Below are 13,270 nucleotides of genomic sequence, written 5' to 3'. Positions count from 1 at the left end.
TTCAATAGGTAATGAAAGGGATTGTGCACAAGAGGCGAACACAGCCCCTTATTCCAGCCAAAGTTACGTGTATTTAAACCTGGTTCAGAGTGCTCCAACCATTTCACGCGTCAGTATAAAATACATACAATTAGAAACCATATTCATTATTCTAAATGAAACTGTCTGGTATTTCAGTCCCTTCTTTGCCAGACCATTCGAGTGAGCTCACTGATGGATAGGTGTGTGTACTGCCTAAAGGGGCACTGTCCATTTCTAATTGGGAGTATGTGGGGGGTAAAGGGGAGCAGGAAAGGTGGGAGTCACAGCTTTGGACCAGTCTGCTAGCCAATAGAGTCTGGGAAAACATGCTGAGTCTATCAATGCGCAATCGGGGAAATATTCAGCTGGACCAGGCAGCAGTCGTGGAGAGGAGAACAGTGTTAATGCTTCAGGACCACAACCTTCCATCAGTTCACAAGGATGGCCAGAGACTTGAAAATTTAACTCTGTTTCACTTTCCACAACTGACGATCGAGTATTTCCAGCATTTTCTGCTTCTATTTTGAACTTCCAGCACCTACAGCATTTTGCCTTTTTGTTCCCCGCGTATGCTGTGTGCTTGGGTTTCTGTACCATCGCTTTGATGTAAATTGTAGACAAATGGCAGCACCAAGGGCTGATAGTTGTCATGTAAAATCATTTGAACAAGGAGATATTGTTATTGTGGTGACTGGAGAGAGGTCACTGTGCTGTTTACTGGACAATTTTCATTCGGGGAGGGAGGTAGAGCGAAGAGGCGACAAAAACTTAGACATAAACAAGCATGGAAAATACACAGAGGATTTTGAGAACAGTTGACAAGCCGCAGCGAGCAAGGTCACAAGCGGAACAACCTGCACTACCGGAATCAATCTAACATTTTCTGCCTGCTGCAATCCAATCATCTTCCAGCGCCTCCTATTTTACTCAGATGCCAGGCACCGGGTTCGATTCCTGGCTTGGGTCACTGTCTGTGTGGAGTTTGCACGTTCTCCCCGTGTCTGCGTGGGTTTCTTCCGGCTGCTCCGGTTTCCTCCCTCAGTCTGAAAGACGTGGTTAGGTGCACTGGCCCGAACAGGTGCCGGAGTGTGGCGACTAGGGGAATTTCACGGTAACTTTATTGCAGTAAGCCTTACTTGTGACTAATAAATAAACTTTAACTTCAACTTAACACAATGTTAGTTGATCACCCTTCCCCGTCTCCTCCAGTCACCCACTCATTCTACTTTCAATCCTGCTGGGTTCAAGTCTCTCGCCACCACATCTCTCCATCTGGTCTCAGGCCACCGCCATCTCCTTCTGCTTGGCAATTCCATCTCCATCATTCACCTCACCTCATTTTCCCTCTCTCTGCCACAAATGACCATTTCAATCTCTTCTCAGCATCTCATTAGGATCCAATCTGACAGCAGGCTACACTAGACCTGGTATTGTGCAACGAGATGGGAGTAATTAATGATCTCATGGTTAAGGTGCTCCTACGTAGCAGTGACCATAACATGAATGAATTTTACATTCAGTTTGAGGGAGAGAGGAGTAGGTCTGAGACAATGTTTTTAAACTTAAATAAGGGCAATTATGAGAGCAGAAAAGCTGAGCTGACTGAAGTGAATTAGCAAATTAGGTCAAGGGGGAGGTCAGTAAGAGACGCAGTGGAAGATATTTAAAGGGATATTTCAGACTGAACAGAATAGATGCATTCCAACGAGTAAGAAAAAGTACAAAGGATGGACCCACTATCCATGGTTGACCGGAAAGATTAAAGGTAGTTTCAAACTGAAAGAAAAAGCACAGAACCGATTTTGGTATCATCACGAATGTCTCAGTCGTTGAAGACTCTTGTCCTTAGATGTCTGAAGGTGGCACTCATGGATTGGCTACAATGTTGGATCCCCGCATCAATGTCAGCCTTGGATGACAGGTGGTGCCCCAGGTAGGCGACATAATCCACATTTGGGAGGGTTTCTCCATTGATCCTGATGGAGTGAGGAACCAGATCTTGCCCTGAGGCAAGTGGGCAAACGACTCGAGTATTCTTGAGTTGAGGTGGAGACCGATTCTTCGATATGCTTCTCTTCTGAGAGTGTGGAGATGGCAATGTCATCCACATGTTGAAGCTCAGTGTTGCTTTCTTCTTGGATTTCAGCTGGTTGAGGTGGAAAGTTTTCCGTCCATCCTACAGATGATGTCCACTCCGCTGAGAAGCTTGTTCTTGACAAGCTAAAGGATGGTGGCGATGATGATGGAGGAAAGGGACACATTCCCTGCTTGACTACAGTCTTAAGTTAAAGGTTATATTTTAGTCGCAAGTAAGGCTCATATTAACACTGCAATGAAGTTACTGGGAAATTCCCCTTGTCGCCACAGTTTGGCACCTCTTCGGGTCAATGCACCTAACCAGCACGTCTTTCAGAATGTGGGAGGAAACCGGAGCACCCGGGAGGAAACGCACGCAGACACGGGGAGAACATGCAGACTCCGCGCAGTGACCCAAGCCGGGAATTGAACCCGGGTCCCTGGCGCCCTGAAGCAGCAGTGCTAACCCACTGTGCCACCGTGTGGCTCCTCGAAGGTTTCTGGTCTTGACCTCTAATGTTTCTGTCATATTTCATTGCTGAGGACTGTCGCTGACATCTTGCTGTGGAGGAGCCGGAGGACGATGATGAATTTCTCTGGACAGCCGGCCTTTGACAGGGTCTCCCATAGTGCTTCTCGACTGACTGAGTCAAAAACCTTGGTCAGATTGATGAAGGGCTGATGTTGCTCCTGGCATTTCTCTTGAAGTTGTCGAGCAGTGAAAATCACGTCCTCTGTCTCACGGTTTGGTCGGAGGCCACATTGGTTTTCCAGAAGGATTACTTCAGAGACTGGGAGAAGGCCAGGATTCCTCGCTAGTTCCTACAGTCCGCTTTGTCTCCTTTTTTTTCTTCTCTGTCCCAGATTTTCAGGAACAGCCGATCTCTTCTCCTCCAACGTCCTTTCCTTGGATTGCCACCCTGCTATGGAGAGGCTCAAACATTGTTGACCCCGAGAGCACTGCCGTCAGAAGTTTTAAACTCCTGGCAGGGTCACCCATGATGGTAAAGTTGGAGGGGAGGAAACAGGCAAAGCATGATCCAAAACAAGTCCTCAATGTCAGATCAGGCTGAAGATACTCATATGGTATCAACAGCTGTGATGCCAGGTGAAGGCTGCAGCAGTGGGGAGATCCCCAGCCATTGAGGTTCCCTTGCTACTAGAACTGAACCTACCCTCTGTGAAGGACCGTGTCTCTGCTGATGTGCAACCACATACCCATATTAAGAGATGCCCGGCACTCGGCGTCTAACTAGAGCAAACCAACAAACCCCCCCATACAGACAAGCCCTGCAGCAATTGGCGAGAGGTAGTAGTAGGGGATAGTATAGAATACAAGAGCAGGGATGTACCTCTGAGGCTAAGGCTCTGGTCAGACCCCATTTGGAGTATTGTGAGCAGCTTTGGACCCTATATCTAAGGAAGGATGTGCTGGCCTTGGAAAGGGTCCAGAGGAGGTTCACAAGAATGATCCCTGGAATTAAGAGCTTGTCGCATGATGAACAGTTGAGGATTCAGGATCTGTACTCGTTGGAGTTTAGAAGGATGAGGGGGGGATCTTATTGAAACTTACAGGATACTGCAAGACCTGGATAGAGTGGATGTGGAGAGGATGTTTCCACTAGTAGGAAAAACTAGAACCAGAGGGCACAACCTCAGGCTAAAGAGATGATCCTTTGAAGCAGAGATGAGGAGGAATTTCTTCAGCCAGAGAATGGTGAATCTGTGCCGCAGAAGGCTGTGGAGGCCAGGTCATTGAGTATCTTTCAAGACAGAGATAGATAGGTTCTTGATTAATAAGAGGATCAGGGGTTATGGGGAAAAGGCAGGAAAATGGGCGTGGATAAGGGCGTGGAATGCCCTGCCTGCAGCAGTAGTGGACTCGCCAACATTAAGGGCATTTAAATGGTCATTGGATAAACATATGGATGATATTGGAACAGTGTGGATTAGAGGGGCTTTAGATTGGTTTCACTGGTCGGCGCAACATCGAGGGCCGAAGGGCCTGTACTGCGCTGTTATGTTCTATGTTCTAATGGGGATGAGAATTGTATCAGCCATGATTGAGGTTAGAGGGATTCGCGGGTAAATATGTGGGGGTAGGGCCTGGGTGGGATTGTGGTCGATGCAGACTCGATGGGCCGAATGGCCTCCTTCTGCACTGTAGGGTTTCTATGATTGAATGGCAGAGCAGACTCCATGGGCCGAGTGGCCTAATTCTGCTCCTATCTCTTATGGTCTTATAATGGTAGCTACACGGTGCAGACAAGATGGGCTGAAGGGCTTTTCTGCTCTGTACGACTCTGACTGAGCAGTCCTCTTAGGATCCACTCTGCTCACCCCGCATGGGAAAAGGGTTGCAAAAGGTGACCTAAAAATAGTCTATTTCGTCTGCAACCTGGCTGGATAACCACACCCAGCAGGCTGATCTACTTACGGTCAAAGTTAAGCTCAATTTCGGAACCTGAAATGTAGAAACCCTGATGGACAATGAGCAAAATAATCAACCGGAACGGAGAACTGCCCTTGTTTCCCATGAACTCAGGCACTTCAATGTTGACATCACTGCAAGAGACAGGAAGAGCAGGCGAAGGGCAGCTGAGGGAAGGTGGTGGTGGTTACATCTTCTTCTGAGAAAATAACCTGAAGATGCATTGAATTGGATTTGCCATCAAGAACAAACTGACTCTCGGAGATCTCCATCGGTGTCAATGAGCGCCTCATGCCCCTGTTTACAATTTGCCAAGAACCAGTGGGCAACAATCGTGAGTGCCTATGCCCCAGATCCTAATGACAGGTCCAAAGGAGGTTTCTACTCCATCCTGGACACCATAGTCTCCAACATTCCAAAGGAAGATAAGATCATCCTCCTTCAACGCTAGGGTTGGAAAGGACTCCCAACTTTGGAAAGAAACCATCGAAAAAGGATGATTTAGGAATCTAATGGGGTTCTCCTGCTCACCAAATGCACGGAATACCAGTTTGTCATCACTAACACACTGTACTGTCAAAAAGACAAGTTCAGAATTTCCCGAAGACATCCACGATCAAAGCACTGGCACACGAATGACTTCGCCATCGTCTAATCCAGAGGCCAAAAAGATGCCCACATCACCAAAGCAATGATAAGTGCAGATGACTGCTGAACAGACCACCGGCTCATCTAAGTGAACCGTCTCCACTGAGAGACAGAGGTATTGATGTCAAGATCTTTAAGTAATTGGGGACCTGAAGGGAGAAGGATGTCACGGCGACCTCGGAGGCATGATCTTCTCTTCTGAGGTTTTGGCAAACCTCGGGAATCACGTGAACATTTTTAAGGCAGTGGTGGATAGGTTTTTGGTAAGCACAAAGGTGAAAGGTTATAAAGGGTATGCAGGGTGTCGATTTGAGGTTAAAGTTTGTCACGAGTAGGCTTCCATTAACATTGCAATGAAGTTACTGTGAAAATCCTCCAATCACCACACTCCGGCGCCTGTTCGGGTACACAGAGGGAAAATTTAGTACGGCCAATGCACCCAACCAGCACGTCTTTTGGACTTTGGGAGGAAACCGGAGCACCCGGAGGAAACCCACACAGACACGGGGAGAATGTGCAGACTTCGCACAGACAGTGACCCAAGCCGGGAATTGAACCCAGGTCCCTGGCGCTGTGAGGCAGCAGTGCTAACCACTGTGCCACCGTGCCGCCCCAGATTATCACGATCTTATTAAATGGCAGAGCAGCCTCGAGATACCGAGTGGCCGACTCCTGCTCCTTGTTCGAATGTTCACATGATCTTCCTCCTGAGGCTCAATCCAAAAATTGACGTACTTCAAAATGTAGAAGCTCAAAATATCTCCTGTGGTTCAGCTTCAAAGTATTATATATTCCAATTTCTTAGTAAGCTTTCAGCACTTACCCTTCCCCAAGTTTCTCCAACACATCGAAGACCTCTTCTGGCTGCTTGGTCAAACTGTCCTCGCTTAATTTCTTCAGAGACCTGTTGTGGGGAGGAAAGGTGGAAAATGCACATTTTTAAAAAGTCAGCAGCAATTCTGGAAGGAATACAGACGTTTGTTTGCTCTGTTACCTAATCCTTCTTTTATCACAACCCTTTATTGAGCTATTTTAAATTGTGGCAACTGCCGCACTACTGTGGCGATTCCCTCTCTAAATGTCCTTTCTCTGCACCTCAAACACCAAACACTATTCTATCAGCTCTCACACTCCCTACATTCACAGTAGTTCCATTCTTTACAAGGGCCCAAAATCTATGGAATTCCTTCCATTTCTCAACCTTCTAAATGCTGAAAGCATTCAACCCAAATATGGCATCACCCGATCAGTTACTAATAAACACTTGCATTGTTCTTTGTGCATTAGTACAGCACCACAAGCTTTGCGAAAACACCTCAACACTTTATACAATAGACTCATTGACTGTATATATAATTCCAGAAAGAAAAGATAAAAATCTTGCATTTATATAGCGTCTTTCACAACTTCAAGACAACCCGAAATATCTTAGAGAATTAAGTACCTAGAGTGGAGTCAGGATTACAACGCAGAAAACACAGCAGCTAATCTGCGCACAGCAAGGTGCCATAAGCAACAATGAGACAAATGAACAGATAATCTGTTTAATTTGATTTATTATTTTCACATGTATTGGGATACAGTGAAAAGTATTGCTCCTTGCGCGCTATACAGACAATGCATACCATTCATTGAGTAAAGTAAAAGTAAAAAGTTTATTTATTCATCACTAGTAAGGCTTACATTAAAATTGCAACGAAGTTACTGTGAAATTCCCCTGGTTGCCACACTCCGGCGCCTGTTTGGGTCAATGCACCCTAACCAGCACATCTTTCAGACTGTGGGAGGAAACCGGAGCACCTGGAGGAAACCCACACAGACACAGGGAGAATGTGCAAACTCCACACAGACGGTGACCCAAGCCGGGAATCGAATCCAGGTCCTTGGCGCTGCGAGGCAGCAGTGCTAACCACTGTGCCACCGTGCCGTACATAGGGGAGAAGGAATGGAGAGGGTGCAGAATGTTGTGCTGCAGTTACAGATAGGGTGAAGAGAAAGATCAGTTTAATATGTGATAGAACCATTCAATAGTCTGATGGTAGCAGGGAAGAAGCTGTTCTTGAGTCAGTTGGTACGTGTTTTCAGACTCTTGTATCTTATCCTGAATGACGGAGGTAGAAGAGAGAATGTCCGGGGTGCGTGGCGTCCTTGATTATGCTGACTGCTTTTCCGAGGCAGCAGGAGGTGTGGATGGAGTCAATGGATGGGAGGCTGGTTTGAGTGATGGTCTGGGCTACATTCACAACCCTTTGTAGTTTTTTGCAATCTTGTTCAGAACAGGAGCCATACCAAGCTGTGATACATCCGGAAAGGATGCTTTCTGTGGCGCATCTGCGAAACTTGGTGAAAGTGAACACTCTAAAATTTCCTTCGCCTCCTGAGAAAGTATAGGCATTGGTGGGCTTTCTTAACCATAGCGTCAGTGTGGAGGGACCAGGACAGGTTGTTGGTGATCTGGACACCGAGAAACATGAAGCTCTTGACCATTTCCACTTCATCCCCATGGTGTAGACAGGGTCATGTCCTCCTTTACGCTTCCTGAAGTAGATGACTACCTCCTTTGTTTTACTGACATTGAGGGGAGATTTTTTTGTTATTGCACCATTTCACCAGGTTCTCTATCTCTTTCCTGTACTCCGACCCATCATTGTTTCCAACCCACTACGGTGGTGACATCAGCAAACTTGAAAATGGAGCTGGAGCGACTGGGGTTTGTTGCACTACAAAAGAGAATGCCGAGGGGTGATCCAGTTGAAGCCTTTAAGTGTTCAATTGGGGAGCTGTAAAGCAAATATTACAAAATGTGGAGGAAACCAAAACTGTGGGTCATGAAAGTAACAATATATATATAATCATTTAGCTACTCCATGTGGTTGCGAGTTCCACATTCCAACCACTCTCGAGGTCAAGAAGTTTTTCTCAGAATTCCCCTGTGGATTTATTAGTGATGAAGGCTTAGCTGCATTTGAGGGAAACCTAGATAAACACAAGAGAGAAAGGAATAGAAGGATATGCTGACAGGATGAGAAGATCAAGTGCAACAGAAGCACTAGCATAGGCCAGTTGGGCAGAATGGCCTGTTTCTGTGCTGTGATTTCTAAATAATTCTTTGGTGACATCCTGCTTGATCGTTTATGGGCCTTGGCTCTTTAACTTGGGTTCCCAAAAACACAATAAACATATTTCAATGTTATGGGGTAGATGCCTGCTGTGCTGTCTCTGACTGGCTTTTATTTTGATCAAGCAATTATCTTACAATGAACAGATTCTGGACCATCTGCTGTCTCTTGGGACATTGAATCTGTGATTAGAACTGCCATCTGATGTCCTTCTGCAATTAAAAATGGTGGAGCATAAATTGACCCTACATATACACGAGTTAATGGAAAACGATTGTTGACCAGTCTATCCATTGTATTGTATCAAACGTGCTTGGCTCCCCGCACTCACCATCCTCGCACTCACCAACTCACCCGGCCCCTCACACTGTCCTTACACTCACTTCCAGCTACTTACACCCACACACCCCACTCCTCACATCCAGCCCCTGTCCAGAATGTTGCCTTGCAGCTTGCATGCATGCCCAAGCCACTGCTGGATGCCTTTACTGCTTTCAATAAGTTGTAGATAACAAGTCTGAGGAGAGAGTAAATTTCTCTTTAACGTTGCTTATCTTATCCTCCCAGAGGCATGGGCAGCTGGTAAGTGCAATGACCACAACCTCCTCTGGGGAATCAGGGAAATTGTTAAGGAAATGTAGTCAGTTGCTTATCAGCAGGCTTCACACTAGAATCACCCTGCCTCTGATGGCTATGAACGTTGCTCATTATTTAGCTGCAAGTGATGCTTCCAGAACACTATCAGCAGTGTGCACTCCCAAACGAACCTCTCTGTACAATGTACAAGCAGGCGGACATCACAGAGGTCTTCCTGTGCCTTGCCAGCCTTGCCTGTAGATAGCGCGGAGGCTAAACCACACTGACATCAATCATACTCCCAGCAATCCTCCCAGTCCCTGTGGAACACCAAACAGCACTTAATTACACCTTAACTAAAACTAAATGCTTTATTGGGCTGTGTGCATTAATGCGAGACTGCATAATGTTAAAGCAGAGTGCAAAAGGAATTCATTTAATTATTCCTGTTTATTTTTAAATTTAACCTCCACCCATTCCACTTAGAATGCACACAAACTGGCAGCATTTAAAAAAATTAGTTTGCTACTTCCGCCCAAATTGTGCTTTGTTGAGTTTGGTATCTGACTGACCCTTATAACTGGGGCAGGCAAACTTTCCTTTCAGTGCAGAGCATTGCAAAACTCCATAAAGAATCTGCATCAGAAATCCCCAGCAGTTTAACAGTTCTCTCTATTCTTAGCCCTTTACCGTCTTGGGTGTCAGCCTCGGCTCAGGTCGCCCCCTGGGTCACAGGTTTGTGGGTTCAAGACCCGTAAATCTAGGCTGACAATCCAGTCAAACAGTGAAGGGAGTACTGCACTGTCAAAGGCATCATATTTGGAATCAGACATTAACCTGAGGCCCTGTCAGGTGGGCATAAATGATGCTTTGGCTGTATCTATTGGATAGAGCTGGAGCCAACGTCAACACACCTTTATGAGCATTTATTTGCAGAGTTACATATTATAAACATGAACTTCCTAACCCAATAACCACAGTTTCTCCGTTTCTATTTAAAGGGGCACAACTGAATCCCCATTTAAGGTCCATCACCTACACACAATTAAGCACAACAAATATACAATGAAAGGATTAGCAAGTTCAGCCTATGTCTTGCTCAATGTTTTATCCTTCAACTAAATTCAGACAGATTAGCTGCTCATTATCCCATTGTTTTCTGGGGGAGTTTTTCTGTGTGCAAACTGACTGCCTTGTTTCCTACATTTCAACAGTAATTACATTGTAAAAGTACTTCACTTACTGTAAAGCACTTTGGGCCGTCCTGAGGTTGTGAAAGGCGCTATATAAATGCCTCAACTCTGCTTTCCACTGTTTTGAGGAAGAAAATTCCTCTAAAAGAAGCAAAGTTCTCCTCAGTTCTGTCTTAAATGAGCAACCCCTCATATTTTAAACAGCGACCAGATAATAGTTTTGTTTTGACGAAGGGTCACCTGGACTCGAAACGTCAGCTCTTTTCTCTCCTTACAGATGCTGCCAGACCTGCTGAGATTTTTCTAGCGTTTTCTCTTTTGGTTTCAGATTCCAGCATCCGCAGTATTTTGCCCTTATATAAATGCAAGTCCTTCATGGACTATTTGCCACACGTGCCTCGTTATCCATTATAAGCCTGCAGCCTTTCCCCCAGTCACGAAACCCTGCTCATTTTTCTTTCAATGTACATTTCACAAAGAGAGAGCAATTACTGAGGAAGATACAGACATGCAGCATTGACAGTTACTGCACAAGCGTGTAAAGGAAATCAAGTCCATTTTAATGTTTGTCAGGATCATAAATCCATTTTCATTCTTGAACTCTGCTTCTAGAGAACTCCACTGAACTGAAAAGAGGAACAGAACTGGCTGACATATTTGAGCCTCGGACTACAGTCAAATCCAAAGCAGGAGGAGGAAATAGTGACACCTCCTAATAGCTGTAATTCCTACAAACCCTACTGAAATGATGCAGACAGGAAGTTTCCCTAAATTCAGCCCTGCCAATGCCCAACAATAGCCTTGATTTTATTTCTATTCATTCTTAGGACGTGAGTGCCACTGGCATTTATTGTCCATCCCTAATTGTCCTTGAACTGAGTTTCAGAGGCATTTAAGAGTCAGCCACATTGCTGTGGATCTGGAGTCGCATGTAGGCCAGACCAGCTAGGGATGGCAGATTTCCTTCCCTCAAGGGCATTAGTGAACCAGATGGGTTTTTATGACAATCGACAATGATATCATGTCCTCAGACTATAAATTCCAGATTTTTCTTGAAGTCAAATTTCACCATCTGCTGTGGTGGGATTCAAACCCAGGTTTCCAGAACATTGCCCTGGGTCTTGCGATTACTGGTCCAGTGACAATACCACTACGCCACCGACTCCCCCTTTATTTTCTCACTGCCACAGTCAAATCCTTCTATAGCCTCACTCCTCCAGTTCCAACAACCTCCAATTCTGGCCTCTTATACACTCCCCACACCCAAACATCAACCATCGAGCTTTGGAATTCCATTCCTAAACCTCAACTCTTTTCTTCCCCTTTCCTAAAACCTACTTCTTAAATATAGCTGTAGGTCACATTTTTTTTAAAAATTAACACTGCAACAAAATTACTATGAAAAATCCCCTAGTCCCCACACTCCGGTACTGTTTGGGTACACGGAGGAAGAATTTAGCATGGCCAGTGCACCTAACCAGCACGTCATAGGGTCATAGACGTTTACAGCATGGAAACAGGCCCTTCGGCCCAACTTGTCCATGCCGCCCTTTTTTTAAAAACTCCTAAGCTAATCCCAATTGCCCGCATTTGGCCCATATCCCTCTATACCCATCTTACCCATGTAACTATCTAAATGCTTTTTAGAAGACAGTGTCAGGCTTTGCTTCACTGAGCTCCTGCAAAACGCAGACACTGCACCGTGGTAAAGGTGCTACACAAATGTGAGTTGTCATAGATTCACACCTGGGACATCTCCACCGAGGCGGTGCAGCAGAACAGCCACGCCGATGTGTCCCTGGATCCAGAACTCAAGGGTGGGGGGGGGGGGGGGGGGGGGGGGGGGGGGAGGGAGAGTGAAAAGTTTGGAGTAAGTTTGAATCAGCACAAACTCAGCCAAGAACAGGGTCTGCTCTGCTAATCTGCTTCACATAGTACAGCACAGATACAATGGGCCAAAGGGCCTTTTCTTGTGCTGTAAAACTATGACATTTAGAGTTGCAATCATTGGGGTATAGGAACCAAGGTGTCCCAGACGCCAGCGTTGATTCATTTACTGCATCCATTATAACCCATACATTGTTTGGCCATACATACAGGAATGCAGATTAGTGAACTTACACTGCTCTCAGACACTGACATACAATTAAATGGCATCTTGCGGGAACAAACTAGAGTTCCTCCAAACCTCTTCTGCCCCATGTCCATCACTCCTCTGCCCACTGACCAATGCCTTCATTTTTAAAATTCTCTTGATTGCACTCGTTTATAACTATCTCCATGGCCTCTCCCTATATTTCTGTAAACTCCTTCAACTGTACAACACTCCAGCCCTCGCTAGATGTCCACACTCCTCCAATCACATTCTCTTGTGCACCCAGTTTTCATTTCTCCCCCAGGGCAGCCATACCTTCAAAGCTCTGGACTTCCCTTCCTGAAGATATCCACCTCTCTCCCTTCCTTTAATATGCCACATACAACCTACCACTTTGACCAATCTTTAAGAATCTACTGATGACCATTAAACCATTGTCGATTGACAGAAAAATCCATCTGGTTCATTAATATCCTTTGGCCTGCAGACCCACAGCAATGTGGTTAACTCCCAACTGCCCTTGGGCAACTAGGGGATGACCTAAAAATGTTGGCCAGCCAGGAATGTCCAACGAATGAATAATAAAAGAATCTTCCGTGTGGCTCAGTATCAGGTTTTGTTTGATAATACTCCAGTGAAACACCTTTATGTTAAAGGTGCTATATAAATGCAAGTTGCTGCTGTTGAAATGATCAAAATAGAACAGATTTTGGACCATAATCCTGTATGCTGACAGCGCAGAAGTAGGCCTTTTGGCCCATCGCATCTATTCTGACTCAATCAGAGAAATCCAAATTAATCCTACTGAGCCCTTTCTCGGCCCGTCGTCTCGTGCCTCGCTCCCCTTCAAATGTTGAGCTGGTCAAGGATGTACTGGCAATGGAGAGGGTCCAGAGGAGGTTCACGAGAGTGATCCTGGGAATGCAAAGCTTGACGTATGAGGAGCGTTTTGAGGACTGTGGGTCTGTACTCGGAGTTTAGAAGGATGGACGGGGATGTCATTGAAACTTAGAACAGGAAAATAGGAATCAGGAGCAGAAGTCGGCAAATTCAGTCCTTCGAGCCTGCTCTGCCATTCAATCAGATCATGGCTGATCTCTCCCTGGTCTCA

At 45.7% G+C, this 13,270-nt stretch overlaps 1 protein-coding gene across 2 annotated transcripts in view; it reads right to left on the bottom strand.

Annotated features, from left to right (window-relative positions):
• Positions 1-13,270, bottom strand: part of LOC144508649 (serine/threonine-protein kinase 3/4) — a 152,501-nt gene that overhangs the window by 124,421 nt on the left and 14,810 nt on the right. For both annotated transcript variants that reach the window (XM_078236880.1, XM_078236881.1), the window contains exon 2: positions 6,000-6,080. In XM_078236880.1, coding sequence (XP_078093006.1) covers positions 6,000-6,080 — 81 coding nt within the window. The remainder of the gene's footprint in view (positions 1-5,999; positions 6,081-13,270) is intronic.

The sequence above is a fragment of the Mustelus asterias genome, chromosome 20 (assembly GCF_964213995.1).
Source record: "Mustelus asterias chromosome 20, sMusAst1.hap1.1, whole genome shotgun sequence".
In the NCBI taxonomy this organism is placed as follows: domain Eukaryota; kingdom Metazoa; phylum Chordata; class Chondrichthyes; order Carcharhiniformes; family Triakidae; genus Mustelus; species Mustelus asterias.
This window is presented reverse-complemented; position numbering and strand designations above follow the sequence as displayed.